This window comes from Eschrichtius robustus, chromosome 17, assembly GCF_028021215.1.
Source record: "Eschrichtius robustus isolate mEscRob2 chromosome 17, mEscRob2.pri, whole genome shotgun sequence".
Lineage (NCBI taxonomy): Eukaryota > Metazoa > Chordata > Mammalia > Artiodactyla > Eschrichtiidae > Eschrichtius > Eschrichtius robustus.
The window spans coordinates 82,404,588-82,422,148 of record NC_090840.1 but is presented as its reverse complement, the minus strand read 5'-3'; the positions used below and the strand labels follow the sequence as shown (position 1 = coordinate 82,422,148).

General features: G+C 53.2%; 1 protein-coding gene across 2 annotated transcripts in view; it reads left to right on the top strand.

Annotated features, from left to right (window-relative positions):
- COL22A1 (collagen type XXII alpha 1 chain) overlaps positions 1-17,561 on the top strand; it is a 242,295-nt gene that overhangs the window by 134,007 nt on the left and 90,727 nt on the right. For both annotated transcript variants that reach the window (XM_068525749.1, XM_068525748.1), the window contains exons 23-31: positions 3,572-3,625; positions 4,280-4,333; positions 5,591-5,644; positions 6,585-6,638; positions 10,135-10,176; positions 10,736-10,780; positions 11,238-11,291; positions 14,456-14,497; positions 17,277-17,309. In XM_068525749.1, coding sequence (XP_068381850.1) covers positions 3,572-3,625; positions 4,280-4,333; positions 5,591-5,644; positions 6,585-6,638; positions 10,135-10,176; positions 10,736-10,780; positions 11,238-11,291; positions 14,456-14,497; positions 17,277-17,309 — 432 coding nt within the window. The remainder of the gene's footprint in view (positions 1-3,571; positions 3,626-4,279; positions 4,334-5,590; positions 5,645-6,584; positions 6,639-10,134; positions 10,177-10,735; positions 10,781-11,237; positions 11,292-14,455; positions 14,498-17,276; positions 17,310-17,561) is intronic.

Here is a 17,561-nt window from a genome sequence, read left to right as displayed (position 1 = left end):
CTGCTTCTCCAGAGGCCCCAGAACTTTGCAGAGGCCTCTGATGTAAGGACCGAAGCTTCTGCCTGCTCGCTCCCCGCTCCCCTCCGTGGCATCAGCGGGCGCTGCCAGCATCCCGTCACCCACCCACACCTCATCTTCCACCCGGGGCTCCTGTGCCCCCAGACTCCATGATGCTTCTCACTCATGAACACGCTGCACTTTGGCTGGTGGTGACAGATGCGAGGTTTCCTTGCCTCTGAGGCCTCCTGGGGGAGGGGGAACATTCTCTAGAACATTCTCACATGCAGGCCGTGAGAGGACGGAGGCTGCCACGTAGCCTGGGACAATTGGGGTGCACCTCATGGGGCATGCACCCCACTGCTCTGTTCCCTCAGCGACCAGGCCCGGACCTCCTGTCCTGCTGCATCATCATGTTCAGTCTTGGGGCTGTAGGATTCCTACCCCCGTTGCAGAGCCCGGGGAAGTGGACCTCCGCAAGGCCAGGAGCTCGCCACGTGGATAGGAGGCAGCAGACCTGGGGTTTCACTCGCGGCCTTGACCATCGGCTGCGGCAGCGTGTGGACCCTGAGCGCCGGGGCTCACAGCCAAGGAGTCGGGGACCACCGAGGTCATGGCGCCCCGTGTGTGGAGACCTCGGAGAAGGCCAAGCGTGTGGCAGGCACCCTAAAAGTCACGTTTGCCCCCTCCCGGCTGAGGGCGCCAGGTGCAGATGGCTGATGGGCCTGTGCACCCAACATCCTCCCAGCACTCCCTGCCCCCGGCTGGCAGAGGCGGTGGTATCAGAAACACACGGAGTTTCGCTGGAGCTGAGTCCCCTCTGACCTGGCGGGGCTGGACGCAGCCTTCCTGGGAGGCGGCCGCTCCGTGTCCCTGTGTGGCCGTCACACGGCACCGTGTGGCCCCGGGGCAGCGTCCACAGGGCAGGCTGGCTGGAATTGAGTCCTGACTGCTGTCCACCCCTCACCCCAACATTTCCCGCTGGGACTTGCAGGGCGCCCCCGACCGGCTGGAAAGGAAGCCGCAGGCCACTGGCCGGCCCCTAGTGCGGCCGCGTCTGGAGCGGCTGTCCCGCCCCCTCCAGCTCCTCCTCTTTGTAAGGCCCTTGCGGTGGTTATTTGATGAGCGTGTGGGATTCTGCTCTCGGTCCTGAGCTGGTAGCATCAAACAGGCAGATCGTTATTAACCCGTACCGCATGCAGAGAAACGACCCAGGTGCTGTGGTCCTACGAAGGTGGTGGACTCGCGGAGATCACAGAGCTGGGCTTGAAAGCCCCAAGTTCATTTAATGCGCAGACAGTCTTTCAAGAGGTCGGGCTGTTTAAGGGTGGATTGGCTGTGACGGGCGGGGAGCTTGGCAGACACTTCACAAGGGAGGAGGGGCTGAAGGACCAGGGACATTGTGCTGGATGCCACCGTGTCTAACGCCGGTTCGCTTTCCTCCAGGTTCCAGTTCCTCATCTTCAAAACGGGATGAACAGGGCCAGCCTGAAAGGATTAGCGTGAGGATTAAGATGAGGTGAAATGCACGTAGCTCAGGGCAGAGTGAACCCTAAATGGAGGGTGCCGCCCCCTCGGCCTTCTCCTACATCTGTGTTTCCTGCTCCCTCCTTTCAGGGGTCCCTGCTGGAACCCTGGGCTTGTAGTATTACCAGCAGAGAGGATGGTAGTTAGGGTGCTGCATGGGGTTGGTCCAGGCAGGTAATTCCCGGACCTGGCTGCTCTCCACAGGTACCTGGGGAGTGTTCCGAAGTCACTGGCCCCTCAAATTTGTCCCAGACCTGTGCCTTCGAGTCCAGTCAAGGGGCCTGTTTACCTGTATTTACGACGAGCTTTCCAGGTGGTTCTGCAGCAGCTGGACTGCTCAGGATCCACTGGAGACGATGGCTGTGTGACCTCAGATGGGGCCCTTACCCTCTCTGAGCCTCAGTTTTCTTTATTGTTAAACAAGGAGGTTTCATTTCCATTAGAGGATCCCTAAAGATCCGTCTCCCCTGATGTGCTGTGAGAGTGAAACAAGCAAACAGCAGCAGCCCGCAGGGACGTTTGCAGGAGACGGAGGAGGAAGGGGAAACAAGGTCAGAGTAATGAGCAGGTCAGGAGGCCAGCTTCCTGGAATGATCACTTTAAAAGTGGCCAGCGCATTCCAGGGGCCATCAGCATCACGGGGAACGTAAGGAGGGACGAAAGCTAAGTGTGTCCCATTTGCTGTCAGAGAGAGAGAGCTGCATGAGGTGAGAAGGGGCCTTGGATGAGTTCCGTGGGGTTGAGGTTGCTGTGAGAGCCTCAGAGGTCAGGGTGATGTAAAAAGGTCACCTGGAACATGCCTTATAGAGGGGTGGGTCCTGGGAGTGCCACCTGCAGGGCTCCTGCTTTGCCAGGAGGTGAGCGGAGCTGAGCCGGAGCAGATGCGGGTGGAGCAGGACTGAGCCACGATAGGGGTGAGGTCACCAGCCTTCTTTGGTGCCCTCCCCCACCTCCATCCTCATCCATTAGGGGGACCCCGCATCGGTACCCACCCAGGCCACTGTCCAGCTCTGCCTGGCCGTTCAGTTGCTCCAGCTCCAAGCAGATGTCTCCTAATAAAAGTAGACGTTATCCCTAAAGGCCCTCCAGCACTGAGTGAGCTACGTAGAAAACTAGGTCCAGGTGCCACCGAAAAGTTCTCTTTTGTAAACGTCGCCTTTCTCTGCCCTTTGTTGACCCACCAGCGCCCCCAGAGGGAGAAAAGGGAACTGTCCACAAAGGTGGCAACCTTGGCCATTTTTTAGCATTTATCGCCCTCCAGTGGCAATGTGGTGTTCTCTCGGAATGCACAGCGCTCTCCTCAGCTGTGTTCAACGCAGTTGACTTCTTCAAACACTTAATGAGCACCTGCTCTATTCCAAGCCCTGGGCTTGTTGCTGTGCGAGATGAGATGCGGGGGGGTGCAAGAGGGGGGCTCTGCCTTCGGGGGCTCGGGGGTCAGATGAGAACTGTTACGCTGGCCTTCGGCTTGGGGGAGGGAGCGATTAATTCTGCCTGGGGAATTGCCAAAAATTTCACAAAGGTGGAGACATCCACCCGAGCAGGGAGACAGGGGAGGGAGGGCGTATTTGGAGAGACACCTGGACAGGCAAAGGCCAGAGGTGCATCTCCTAGAACGTGTGTAATGGAGAGAGGGTTTGAACAGATCTCTTGATTGACCCCAGGTGATTCGATGCTGAATAATGCTTGGGAACCACTGTTCTAGAAGATTCTTGTTAACGGGTTAGCCCATCGTGTGGATGTGTGTTCATGCGTGTACGTATTTATTTTACATGCTCAAATGTTTTAAATATATGTTGGCATAGGTAATATAACAGACAGTTATATTATCCCACCGCCCAGGTGGTACACGTTACCATTTTGCAAATTTTACTTCAGACCTTTTCTTTTTGCTCTTGTTGCTTTTTGTTGAAAACATACAGTATTTCACGTAAAGCGGCAGCGCCCCCCCTCGCTGGTCCCCATCCCTCTCCGCTCTCAGAGGACAGTGTCACCAGGAGGCCGCTCCACGTGCGTTTGTAACCCAGGCTGTGCTCTTTCTCTGCAGGGCCCCCCGGGACCACCTGGTGTCCCAGGCCCCCCTGGACCCGGAGGCCCCCCGGTGAGATTGGTTTTGATTTTCCCTCCCCAGGGCACTCAGATGGAGGGTTCGTGGCCCCGGGAGCCAGGGACATCGTGGTGCAGAGCCACGTGCTCGCTCTCTGTCCGAGAGCAGAGCAAAGGCGTGAGCAAGGAGGGCCCCACCGGCAGCTGGCCCTGCAGCCCCTTCGATTGGAAGTAGCATCTGAGCTCACACAGCGCATCGTTGGCTGCTCCTAGAGACGCAGGGGGAGGGGCACGCCGGGCTGGGGTCGTCCTCTTGAGGTCTTTCAGGAGCGTGCGGTTTGTCTCCCCTCCCGCATTTCAGGAGCCCTCTGGGAAAGTTCCCTGTAGGCCGAGCGGAGGGGTGGGGTCCTGCTGGGTGGGGCAGAGGGAGGCGTTTCCACCCATCCCGCCAGACGGGAATGAAGAAGGTGCCCGGCGGCCCCGACTGCAGACCAGACGAGCCCTGCGCCGGCCAGCCTTGGAGGTGTGAGGATTCCACGTCTCACCGTGGCCCGCACCAAGGACAGCCAGATGCCCCCGAGGGGTATCCACCCCTGGGTGCCCTTGTCAGAGCTGGAGACCTGGGCTCCTGCCAGGAAAGGTGCTGGGAGAAGGGAGCTGATGCTCGGAAGAGGTCAGACTGAAGGTTCCCCTCTGGTTCCCTTTTCAGGGTTTGCCTGGAGAGATCGGCTTCCCAGGAAAACCCGGGCCCCCTGGGCAGGCGGTGAGTGACCGGAGCGTCCCTCCCCGCACTGTCCCGTCTCTCCCATCCTCTGTGGCCGGGCCCTTTCAGCTGCCACCTGGGCCGCTTTCCAGCGGGTGACACTCCATGCCCCTCCTCCCTGTCGGCGGGGACCAAGGCCCTGGTACCCAGCCTGCCTCCTTCCTTCCGTGGCGCCTGTCACGTGTGTGCTCTGTCTCCTGGGGCCGCTCCCCCGTGGCCCCAGCTGGAACGCAGACTGGAGTACCCTCTCCCTAGGCCACCGCCTGTGCTCTTGTAACTCAAAGGGACATTCGAAAGTCCTTTGCTGTTTAAAGTGTGGCTTCCCGTCTGTAGGGACACTGACAGAGGGTCACAGAAGTGATGGAGGAGGAGACGTGAGGCATGGTCCAGGATGTGGCAGAGCTCTTCCCGTCACTATGCTGATTGTGTTTCTTCTTTCCCAACCAAAAAGATCCTAGGGATCTGGGCCTTCTCATTCCTTCTAAGTCCTGAGGGTAGAGCTCATTGAACCTTAATGTCTCCACGCAAGGAAGCGGGTACAGATTGAAGCTGGGTGTCTCCTGCCGTTTTGGCCTGTAGCTCTTCAGGGCAGGGTGGTAGGGGTGGCCTTGAGCTTCCGATACCAGGTGACCGTGATGGGCCGTCACCGGCCTGGTGACGGCCCTCAGGAGGCTTCTGCTCGTCCGGAAGGGATTTCCTTACTGCAGGTTCTCTGATGGGGCCAGCAGAGGAGGGGAAGGCTGTGGATACAGAAAGCCTGTGCGACCCACAGAGCTGGCGGGGGTCAGGACGCTGGAGAAAGGGTGACAGAGGGAAATCCGACTGTGCAGCGCACGGCGGTTGTCCCCTTGTCACTGGACCACAGATCCATTGGTGGCTGTCGATGAGGGGACATGATTGCTGGATGCCAGCACACTCGGCCCTGTTGAGCTCCAGGTACCAGGCCTAAGGCTCTCGACGTTAAGTTCAGGGCCATGACGTCCACTCTCAGGCGAACGGGTCCAAACCTGGAACGCGTGGTTAACTGTCACCCACAGACGTTCCTGAACACGTGGTCCACACAGTTTCACCCACAAACACTTTACAGCAGCGAGAGCGCCGCCGGAGAGCTGGAACACAGGACCAGCCCTGCGTGTCTCGCCCACCGTGCCGACCAGCTTCTGGCTGCAGAAGCCACTCCTGGCTGGCAGCAGCTCAGTGCAGCGCTTCCCTAACCGTGCCTTTCACGTTGGTCTCTTTTTTCCCCTCTTGGCCCAGGGACCTCCTGGAAAGGATGGGCTGAACGGACCCCCAGGCCTGCCAGGACCCAAGGTTGGTGTGAGTTTGGGAACCCAAAACGCAGAAGCCAAAGAGATTTTTGATTGTTGGTTGCCTGGGCCTTGGGTCACGTTTGGATTCCGAGTCATGCCAGGCTCAGAAATGTTTGAATTTCCAAGGTCAGATATGGGCGAGCCCCTTATTCCTACTTAGGTAACTGGGGAAGGATTTGGAGGCCTAGGACTTTAAAATTATTCTGTTAGAAATATGTATGTATTTTATTTGCGAGGAGAAGAACCTTTCAGATACTCTTACATATTAAGAGACTTCAGTTTAAAAAATACTCTGGTGGGGCTCATTACAGTAAGATCATTAAGAAAAGAGTCAGAGGTTAACTATCATAAAATTGGGAAGCAAGTTCACAGTTTACCCACTTCAGATGGACAATTAAAAAACCATACAGTCAAACTTTTAACAAGTGAACTTCACCTTTTCATAACAGACATTGAGCTCAAGGGTGAATGTCAACAGCCCTCGAAAGGCAACTTTTGGATATTATAGGAAAATTCATCATCCTTTTCCATAAGCAGACTTAGAAGCTTAACTTTTTCATGACAAGACATAGAATAAGTATGGATTCAACTTAATTTTATGGGTATTTTATGTAAATATTCTCCATCCTCCTCTCTCATCTTTCAAGACAAAAGGTAAGGGCTAACCAAGTATTTTGTAGTCTCAAAAACACTTAGGCAATATCTTCCCTACTCTACATCCCTCATTTCCATTCACTCATGTCTTTATAGATCAAAAGCAGAGCCGTTGAATATGGCATCTAGGAGGTGGTTTGAGCTGCTGTTTCTGGTCACACAGAATTGAAGAGGTTCAGTAACACTTAAGTCCCAGCAGTTCTCTTCCTTCCAGCCTGGACCTAGTCCTGAGGCTGTTTCCTCCAAGCCCAGCCCCTCCTGTTTACTCCTGTTTGTGTTCCTTACAGGGAGACCGGGGAGACAGAGGGGCGGACGGTTTGCCCGGACAGCCTGGCCCGCGGGTAGGGACTCCTTCCCCATCACGTCTGTCATTCTAAACGGTGTGTATGGGGCTGTGTGTGAACCTCAGCTGTCAGGGCCCAGCGTCTGTATGAGCTGGGGTGTGGCAGGAAACAGCCGGGGTCCTTGCAGAGGGGCTGTTTGAAAGGCTGAGGGCGGGGTCAGGGGGTCCGTGGTGGCACACCCTGGACTGGCGACAACAGATGCCACCCCTGGGGCAGAGGAGCAAAGGGGACAGTGCGTTCCTGGAGCCCGGGAGCCGTGCAGCTGGAGGAGGGAGCCCCCTAGAGAGCGGGAGCCTTGGGAAGAAGGCCAGCATCGCTGTCTGGCTCGTCCTGGGAGGGAAGAGGCGAGGGGGTCAATACCCCCTCCTCTCTCTCTCCTGTCCCCTAAGCTTTTCCCTCCCTCCGATGCTCCCTGACCCCTGACCCCTACAGAAGCAAGGAAACTCGGCTGGGCTCATCTGTAGAGTTCAGCATCTCAGATGTGGCCTGGGCTCCGAGTGCAGTGGGTACAGAAGAGAGAGGGCTGGACTCTGCGTGCGTGTGTATGTATGTGCGTGTGTGTGTATCTGTATGTATATATGTGGTGTGGCGTGTGTGTATCTGTATGTATATGTGGTGTGGCGTGTGTGCATATCTGTATGTATATGGGGTGTGTGTGCGTGTGTGGTGTGGGTGTGTACACGGTGTGTGCGTGTGCACAGCGCCTTGCTTCCGGAGAGGCATGTGTCCACACAGGAGAGCGCGTGGGGAGCCCTCTCCCTCCCGTCACAGGGCCTGCGAGTCTACTGGGTTAAGCACTAGCTAAGGCGGTGACCCGCTCGCGGCCACCAGCTCCCACCCCCGGCCCACGGGCAGGCACCTGGTGGGCTCTCGGCGAGGGCTCACTGGACGGAGGGTGGGTCACAAACCTCCCAGTGAGGGCACAGCTGTGGCCTGGACTCACCTCGCTGGCCAGTGAAGGGCCGATTGGCAAATCCCGGGACCCTGGGTTCCCTGCTGCCTCGCTTTTTCAAGGAGCGAGCGTTCCTCAGACCAGATGGAAACCACAGGTTATAATGCACCGCAGCTGTCTCAAGGACGCCCGCCGGCAGGACTCAGTGTGCAAAGAGTGCCCACCAGGAGCCTCCCGCCCGCCCTGGACCCCAGATTCTGATTATTGGCCCCTGCCCCCATCGGCACACAGCGAGCCGCCCCTGCCACCTGTGAGCACAGCGGCCCTTCGTGTTTTAAGACTCAACGTTCGTGCTTTAAAAAAACATGTATAATGATCCCCAGTGACTGAAATGTAATGATGTGTGACTTGCTGTGTTTTGTCACAGCATGGACCAAACATGCATGCCCTGCCCTGAGGTGCCGGTTAGGGGTGAATCACGTGGTCTTATAAGCAGCACGGCCACCTTCTAGGGTCTGAGTGATTGGCTGAAATTCAGACATTTCCCAGAATAACTTGCGGCTTTTGCATCGCTCCCTGTTACTCTCCTTTTTGGACTCCGTGGGTTTTATGGAGTCACCCGTACCTCAGAGCTGTGTTTCCTCAAACCTCTGAGTTGCCACACCCTTCTGGGCTTACACCGTGTGAATTTCCACGTTCTGTTCAATAGTCTTCAGAAGAATCTGTTCCCGTCGAGTTCCCTGTGCACGATTCTGTGGATGAAGGTGATCAGTCAGAAGTATTGGGGTGAAACTGAGGTGCCCTCGGGGGTTTCTTTCGTCTTTCCTTCTCCATGTTTTGTATTTATGTTCACCCCTCATGGCTGAAAGGTTCAGAGAGGTCTGTTACTACAGCTCACGTGTCATTTTTGTACGATTTCTAGTGCGATACTTTAAAAAAATTTCTCTAGAAAGTTCAAAATTGTGAATTTCTGCGGTTATGATGCTTGTAGAGCATACTTTGTAGCTTCAAAGAAGACCTGGCCGGAGTCCTAGTTACTTTATCTTGACAACATGCCAGCTAAAGACAAATATCTTCGAAGAAGATTATGGCTACGTCCTGGACGGCGGATCTTGAGTCTGCCCAGAGAAAGGACTGGTTGTGGGTTGAGCGGATGCATCACCTCTTTGGCTCGTGTCAAGAATTCCGGATGCTGCCCGGCTCTCCATGGGCTGTGCTTTGGCTTAGGATTCAGGAAGCACTTCAGATGGCCTTCAAAACGCTTTCTACCCAAACTCAGCCCCCCAGCGCCTTTCCCACTGCAAAGGTGTGACCGTCCTAGCAGATTTAAAGTGACAATTTCTATAGCAAGTATTTGCACAATTCCGGTTAGAGCAGTTCTTACTAATTGTGCTTGTAAACACTGGGAATCGATGGGAAAACTGGAGTGCGTCTAGAATTTCTATTTGCACTGACTCCAGACACCAGTTACCCCGGTGGCACCAGAGCTACAGGATAGAATGTGTGCTTAATGCTAAACAGTGCTTTTAGTTTCTTTGCTTTCTTTTCTTTATTTTTCCTCTTTGATACGTGGTACAGCCTTCACTACCAGTGGAATCTGGCATAGCTGCAGGGAAAATCTTTATGTGTGTACATACCCGTTCATTCATTCGTTCATTCGTTCATGTGTCCGTCTACTTACCAGAAAACCACATTTCCTTATGGAAACCTACATAAAGGTTTCGCTGAGTACCATAATAATGTTAGGAAGACACTGTCATTCAAGAAGATAGTGTTTCTTAAGACACATGGCTGGTTAGAAGTTGCAGGCCCTCCACCCACCCACCCAACAGCCGCCTCTTCACACCAGTGACTTACAGGACCTGGTAAGCACAGCGGCCTGGTGCCGTGGAGTCAGGGAACAGGCCTCTCTGGTCCTGCACCCTCCTCCTTTAACGTGACCACAAAATGCTCGTCGGGAACGAAACTTCATCCAAGCTACTGGAACCAGTGTATCCCTGCTGGGGGCTTGCTTTCGATATAAGTTTGCATGTTTAACAGCATTTCACCCAAGACTGGCCTTCGTTGTAACACACCATGCGTGAGGGAAATAGACCTCGCACCTGCCCACGGGCTCCTCCTCGGGCGCCTCTGTTTACCAGTGAGTCTGCACGACAGCCTCGGAACGGCCCGTCAGCTCGGACAGGTTCATCAACGGCTTCTCCATCACTGGAGCCGGCCTGGGGTCTGGGTTTCCCTGAAGGGCCACAGAACTCAGAGCTGGGGGTGCTCTGGGACTCACAGATTTCGGCTCCTCGTTGTTTTGAACTGTGAGTGTTTATAGATTCAGGACGAGTGGATTCAACCTGTTGAAATGCTGTCAGGGCAACTCCACAAGCTGTTTCTTTTGAGGGAAGCAAAAGACAGTGTGCGGGAGTGTGGACGCCCTCTCTGCAGAAATGCTAACCACTCGGGTCTTCAGAGCCTGTGACGCTTGTGCTGCTCGTGTGAGAGTCAAGGGTTGTGGCTGACGGGGCTCTGGGGGTGTGGGACCAGCTGGGACGACAGCCACCTCTGTAATGCGAGTGGAAAATGATGGGGTGTCTGTTATTTTATCTCCAGGGAGCTGGGGAGCAGGGCCTGGCCGGCCGACCTGGAGACAAGGTCTGTTCTACCTCCATTCATGCAGTGCGTTCGTTTGTTAGTATGCGCTACGCCTTGTGTCAGTCAGTTGTCTCCCTGGAGCTCACAACATTCCCGTCGTGCACTCATTTACTTACCCCGTGACGGTCGGCATGTCCTACGCACCGGTCGCTGTGGTGGGTACTGGGGTCACCACCACTGGCCAAGAGCAGTTGAACAGGTGCAGCGAGTGGTGCCGTGCAGGTGAGGCGGGGCAGAGGAGTCCTCTCGCTCAGACTTGGGGAATGTCGGGAGAGGTGGCCAGGAGGTGACATCGTGGCTGATCCAGAGGAATGAGGAGTCAGACAGCAAGAGAGGCAAAACAAGGGTTCCCGGGAGAGAGAGTAGCAAAGTGCGGACCACGTGGGGACTCCCCATGAGCAGACTCTCTAGAACTTGCTTTCCACGTTACCCCCACTAAGCTGAGGTGTCTGGGGGGCTGGACGGCAGGCAGTAGAGAGCACAGTTCCCTCACCCTGGACCACGGGAGAGCCCCCTTGCTGAGACCCCACTGAACGGGGACGCTGTGTTCTTTCCACAGGGAGAGGCAGGGCTCCCAGGCGTGAGGGGAGAGAAAGGAGAACAGGTGAGTGGCGGCAGTGTCTTCCCACAGGGCCACGTGCCTGTGCCCGAGGAGGGAAGCCCCCTTTGCAGTCTTCGACCCTTGGGGGATGGGTGGTGATTCAGGCTGGGATTAGAGCGTATTTCCTCAGTGTTTATGGAAGAGAAGAGGAAGGGGATCGGGCCGCTGTAGTCCGTGGGCTGGAACAAAAGGACAGTGGCTGCGGGATCTCTCTGGAAAGGGTGGAGAAGCTTCAGATGAAATTTATGGGAACGGTTGGGGCTGTTATCTGTCAGGTGCGGAATTCGGTGCTTCACACGCAACTGACAGGCTGTCCCTTGAACTTGGTCTTCACCACGGCGGGGCAGGTTGGAAAGAAAGAAACAATACTTTTCCCAAGGTCCCCTTGCTCTCACCTGGAAGAGGTGGCCATTACCCTCAGGTGAGTGCTAATGTTTCCTAATTTTATCTTTCTCTGTAGGGAGAGAAAGGGGAACTGGGACTCCCGGGACCGAAAGGTGACCGAGGTGCACAGGTAGGAGCTTCTGCTGTTGTCCTGGTCATCCGGTCCATGAGTCGCAGAACCTCCCTCTGTCGTTGATGTGCGTCGCCTGCAGTTCAGTGGAGAGGGCAACTCCTTGGAGTCAGAGTGGTGGCCTGGCTTCAGTCCTGGTTCTACGCGGTGTGTGGTTCTGAGCATCTTATCCGACCTCCTTGTGCCTCCCTTGCCGCCTCCCTTGTGTGATGCTGACACAAGCCGAATCCGCGGGCAGGTGGTACCAGGAGCCCTCACGGCTACCGAAATCGGTGGATGCTCGAGTCTGTTCTGTGAAATGGTGGAGAGTAATGAATACAGTCAGCCTTCAGGAGCCTGCCCGCGGGGGTCGGGGCCCGCTGTGCACCAGGATCGTGGGAAGCACTGCACGTGTAGTGACTTAGGTGACACTCGTGACAACCGGAGAGGGGTCATGTTATCAGCAACACCCCCAGTTTATAAAGGAGGAAACTGAGGCACAGAAAGGCCAAGCCGCTTTCCCAGGGCTGCGTGAATGGAGGGCGGTGGAGTCAAGACCTGACCTCAGTCTGGGCCCTGCGTCCTGGCTCTGACCAGGTCCACACCTCACACCAGCCTGGCCCGAGGGGAACCTGAGGAGTGGCCACGACCCCCCAGGGGGCCCTGGTGCCCCTCTCCGGCATGGTGCTGTCACCTTGTTCTCCCAAGTTTGCACGCTCTTCCCCTCCAAGGTCCTGCTATCGACCTTTCTCAACTCCCATCCCCCTCTCTCGGGCTGAAGGCTGAGGGCTTTGTTCTGGACAGACCTGTGATCTATAAATAGAGATCCTGGAATGGAAAGAGCTTTGGTGGGTAAGCCATTCAGGCCTGCTGCTCTCCTGGATTTTTCAGAAGTGCAGTTTTTATTTGAGAAACTCATTTCCAGGATGCAGAGGACTCAGCGAGACCATGAAGCCCGTTTTATTGATTTGGCAGAATTGTCAGGGCCACAGCAGAATCACGTTCAAGCTTCCGAACAATCTGGCCTGCTTTTCTTTTCCCCTAGAGAAATATGTAATAATAGACAATTCCGGTCAAAAAAAAATCTAAAATAAGACATTCAGGCAACGTTGCCCCCTTCTGACTGTGCCTTGAGCATCCCTGCCTCAGTTCTCTGGTCCACTTTCTCCCCACCAGCCACTGTGAGAGTTTTGACCCCAGGGCATCTCGGAAAGTAGGGTGATAATTCCTCTGTGTCAGCTAGGGCTCAGCTGGGATGGGAACCCAGGCCGGTCACATCAACTACAGAACTCAAAGACCCTTCTCCAGCCAAGCATCTTCCTCTAAGTCAGAGAGCTGCCTGGGCTCTGCCCCACTGGCCCACTGGCCCTTCCTTCACCCTGCAGCCCTGGGGGTGGGGGAGGCTTTTCCAGAAAGGTGGCCTTGAGGCTCTCGGGGTTAGAGACGCCCTCCAACCCTCTTCTTGTTTATGTCTATTCATACGTTCCACTGGGACACGCTCAGCTTTGGTCATTTGGACTTTTTAATGGAGGGTAAATTGGTTTGGATGCGATTGGTTTTGGAGCACGAGGTCGACGGTGTCAAGAAGAGAATCGGGTAAACTCGGATAATGCAAATAGCGCTGAGAAAGGGTTTTTCTCTCCGAAGCTTCTGGAACTTTAGTCAGGGAAATGCTGCACAGTGAGTAGTTCAGGGCTTGGATTCTGAGTTTAAAACCAGCCTGAGCCATCTGCTGGCTGTGTGACTTTGGGCAGGTGAACGAGTGTGGTTGCTTCCGTGGAATGGGAATACGGAAGCATCTCTGTCACAGGCATTTGGGCGGAGATCAGAGGCGTTAATGCCTGTAGAAAAGTAAGTCGTACCTGCAGTTAAATCCTATATAACCATAGAAATAATCATAGAAGACAGTATGACTACGTTTTATTATCATATTATTGTTGTTATTAAGAGCAGCCTTGCCTCTCTCTAAGCCAACTTTATTCATTCACTTGTCCGCTAATAACCACGAGTGGACCCAGGCCTGCCACAGGCCTGACCCTGGGCTGCTCGGAACACACCTGGGCCTCGACATCCATGTCCTGACACCATCGTGGCTCACATGGAATGATGGGCTTTGGGGACCGCACCTCCTGGTGGAGTAGCCAGTGACCTCTTTTCCTCGGGGCAAATGTAATAACAATTTCCTCCTCAGTGGGCCCTCGCTGACGATCTCAGTCAGCCCCCAGATGATACTGTGAGCTGGATGTACTATTGTCATTATTTTGCACAGAGGAAGACGAGCCGACAGAAGTAAAATAACATACATGAAATGGTAGAGTTAGGTTTCAAGCTCAGGTGATCCAACTCCCAAGCCTGTGCTGTTTACAGGAATGTTATAGTCACCCGTCAGGCCCCTGAAAAGAGCCTGTCCCCTTCGAAGAGGGTGGGGCAGGGCCCAGGGGAGTTTCTAAGGGCGCTCAAGCCCTTGGGCTGCAGCGCACAGTGTGGAGAGGCCTGCCGCAGCACGGTTATGGCTGCAGCAGGCGGGAAATCACATAAATGTCATCAACAGGAAGATGGATTGTGTCCATTTTATTACCTTCACTGGTTTATTAGTTCTGTCTCTCCTTTGTTTTATTGCAGTGATTGCTTTAAAGTTTATAGTAGACATCTTTAACTTACCACGATTAAATCTTTAAGTGCTATTATACCACTTCATATATAAATATACGAACCATAGAACAGTATATCTTCATTTCTCCCTTTTAGCTTTTGTGCTGTTGTTGTCACACATCTTACTTCTACCTGTGTTTTGACACCTATAGTACATTGTTATTGTTTTTGCTTTAAACAATCGGTTATCTGTTAAAGGCTTAAATAAAAAAGAAGTATTTTATACTTTAAAAAAAAGACGGATCATGGATCACTTTACTTCCATGTGCACCATGGAATAGTATATAGTGATATAAACGATCTACAGCTACACATACCAGCATAGATACTCCTCAGAATAAAGTTCTGATATGTCTGAAGTATTTTACAATTTGGAATCTATCTATCTATCTATCTATCTATCTATCTATCTATCTATCTATCTATCGAGGTAGATGTGGGGTGGGTGATTCTGTTGTCTTGGGAAAGGTATCCCAGGATAGGCAGAGTTGGCAGAGGGTTAATGGTAATTTATTTTCCGTTTCTTCACTTAGGGTGAAACGGGTCCAGCAGGCCCCCCGGGATTACCTGGAACTGTAAGTTACTCTGCTTGTAACCCTTTCTCCTTCTGCACACATACCACTTAGTTGTAAATATCTTTTGAAGGGAGTTTGTCAATAGCCAGACCTATCCCTAGGTCCTGTAATCCAAAAATGCCTAAGCTTCACTAGGAACCACCTTGTGCTTATTGATTTATCTCACTCAGCAAGCACAGTCACTGTTTATTAGAACACCGGCTACACACTGAGCATCCATGCCCACCTCTTGCCTGTGGGGAAACAGAGGCCCAGGGACAAGAAGCAGCTTGTCCAGGGTAAGACTACAGCACAGATATACAGCTGTGACTCATGCTTCTACCCTTCGCTTGTCTGAGGGTGGGCGTTGTGAGTTCGGGATGAGTAGTGAGTAACAGCGTGGGCTTTGGAGCCAGAAAAAAAAGTGGGTTTGAATCCTGGCTGTGCCATTCACCAGCACTGCGGTCTTAGACACGTTATTTAGTGTCGAAAAGACTTGGTCTTCTCATCTGTTAAGAAAAAATGTTATACCTAGCTATCTTGTACGTTTGTGGTGAAAATTAACTGAAATAATACAAGGTACATTGCACAGTTTCTGGTACATAATAAATGCTAAATAAAAAAAAAACGAAGGCTATATAAATATGCAAATATAGTTTGCATTTTTTTTTTTCATGTGAATGTTTCTTCCCAGCCTTGATATTCTGTGCTTTGATCGGATGCTTTCGGGGGAGGTGAACATGGCTCCAGATGCTGGCCATGGCGGGGCACGTAGGGATTGGTCATTTAGTAGCTACAACAGGGGACTGCCTCATATGGAGGGCAGGAGATGAGAGAGCCTGAACACCCAGAAATCCCATTTGCAGTGTGACAAAGATGTGTCCTCCGTGGTCTTCTGTATGTTACATCATGATGCTACCACTGTTTTCTCCCCACACACATACATGCCCCTCAAAATGAGATGCAGCAAGTATTTCAGAATCAAATTTAGAGTCAGAACTGGCCATGTAAAATTGTTGTTTAAGACTGGTAATATTTAATGTAGGCAGGTTTGCAGGGAATGAGCACTGCCTTTTGGTGGGAGGCATATTGGTAACACTTATTTGAGAGGTTACTTGGTATTAACATATCATAAAGTGTCTGTCTAACCGTTAGATTAGAGATTCCATTCCTAGGCATCTAGCCTGAAGAATTATTTGCATTGTGTGTATTTAAAAAATCATGTACAAGGATTTACATTGTGGTGTTGCTTATAATGAAAAATTACAGGCAACCTACATGACCAGAAGCAGAGAATTAACTAAACCACGGAATATGTGTGTCATGGAATCCTACTTCATAAAAATTAAACACACACACATGCACTACGCATATGGCTTTAAAAAGATGCCCATATTCAAGAAAAGTTAAGTAGAAAAACTAATTTATGAGTTACAGCGTGTGTGAAGGCTAACACGGACTCCACAGCCCACCTACGTGATGTCCGGCATTCACTGGCTGTGTGAACTTCATTAAGAAGTTTCTTTCTCTGTCCTTCAATCTTCTTACGTATAAAAGCAGGGCAAAAACAGATAAAACTGCTTCTTTTACTGTGAGGAATACACGAGTTAATACATATCAACAACCATAAATAACAATGCTTGCTGTTCTTATTTGTATAACTCTCGTGCAAAGTTATGCATTCCTATACGTTCATAATTGCAAATTGGAAATAGATACAAATGGGTCTAAAATATGCTAAACTGAAAAACAGTGGTTTCTTTTGGGGACGAGACTGGGATTTGGAGACATGGAGGGCACGGTGTAGGAAATCTCCTTTTTTTCCTTCCTTGTTGAATTCATTGCGTTTTTGGACGAGCGTCCCCGATGTCCTTTTGTCCACTCACTTATATTTGAGCACCTGCTGTGCGCCAGACGTTGGCAGAGTTTGGCTGCTGTGGAGCTTAAACTGCCTCGTCAGGGAGATAAGCTCTAGTCACGTGGCGGCCCAGACACACAGATCCTGCAGATCGTGGTAAATGCTGTCAAGGCAAAGAGCAGGGTGCATAGCAAGGGGGCCTCATTTATATTTGAGTGGTGGACGGGGGGGAGATCTTTGAAGACAGGACGTTCAAACACGAGCTCTGAAGGGTGGGCTCAGTCAGTCAGGTAAAGGAGAAGGGAAGCGCGTTCCAGGCCGGGGCAGCGGCGGGTGCGGCAGCTTTGAGATGGGAGAAAGCAGGCCGCCTGGGAAGCATTCATGCAACGCAGAGGGACGGCCGTGCGGGGGCCAGTCCGTGGGGTCCTCAGCTTCTGGGACAGAGAGTTTGCATCAGCTGGGCTCCCTGGGCCCAGAGCCGAGTCCCGCAGCCTGGCTTCCTTGTCACCTGCGTCACTGCCAGTAGCCGCTGGTGGTGAGGAACGGACTCTGCTGGAGCGATCCAGCGGTCCAGGCACAGCTCTGATCACTCGCATGGATTCTTCCGTTTCGGCCCCGCCGTACCCTGAGAGGAGAATGTGTCAGCCCATTTCACCGATGAGAGCAGAGAGGCTGGCGGGTGTCCGAGGTCACACAGTTTAAGGTGGAGGTGACAGGCTTTGAGCTCAGGCTGCAGGACTCCAGCGCGCCCACAGCTAACCACTGTGCTTTCCGGACTTAATACCCGCTCGGGGACTTGAAAGGAGCGTGGGATCCTAACTGTCAAAACTAGTCATGGTTAAAGGAGCCCTCGGGGCTGTATTCTCTTGCTCGGTGAATCTGTCAGAGGCAGGTTGTTAACGTCGATTCACGTCCTTCTCATTTCTGTGGTTTCCTTGTCAGACGTCCCTGTTCACACCGCACCCAGGGATGCCAGTAAGTGGCAGTGACTCCTCGGTGCTGCACGGTGTCCCCCAGCCTGGCTCGCGATGTCCCGGGGGCTCTGGGAGCTGGGCCCGGGCTGTGTCCTAACTCTCAGCCCCTGCGTCCCGGTCGCTGCCAGGCATCTGGGCTTCCCGACCTTGTCCTGGCAGCCAGTGGGGACGGACCCTGCGAGGAACCAGCTCCAGGGTCGGACAGGAGGTTCCAGGGGCCTGGAGGCTGCCTGCCAGTAGCCAAGGGCGAAGG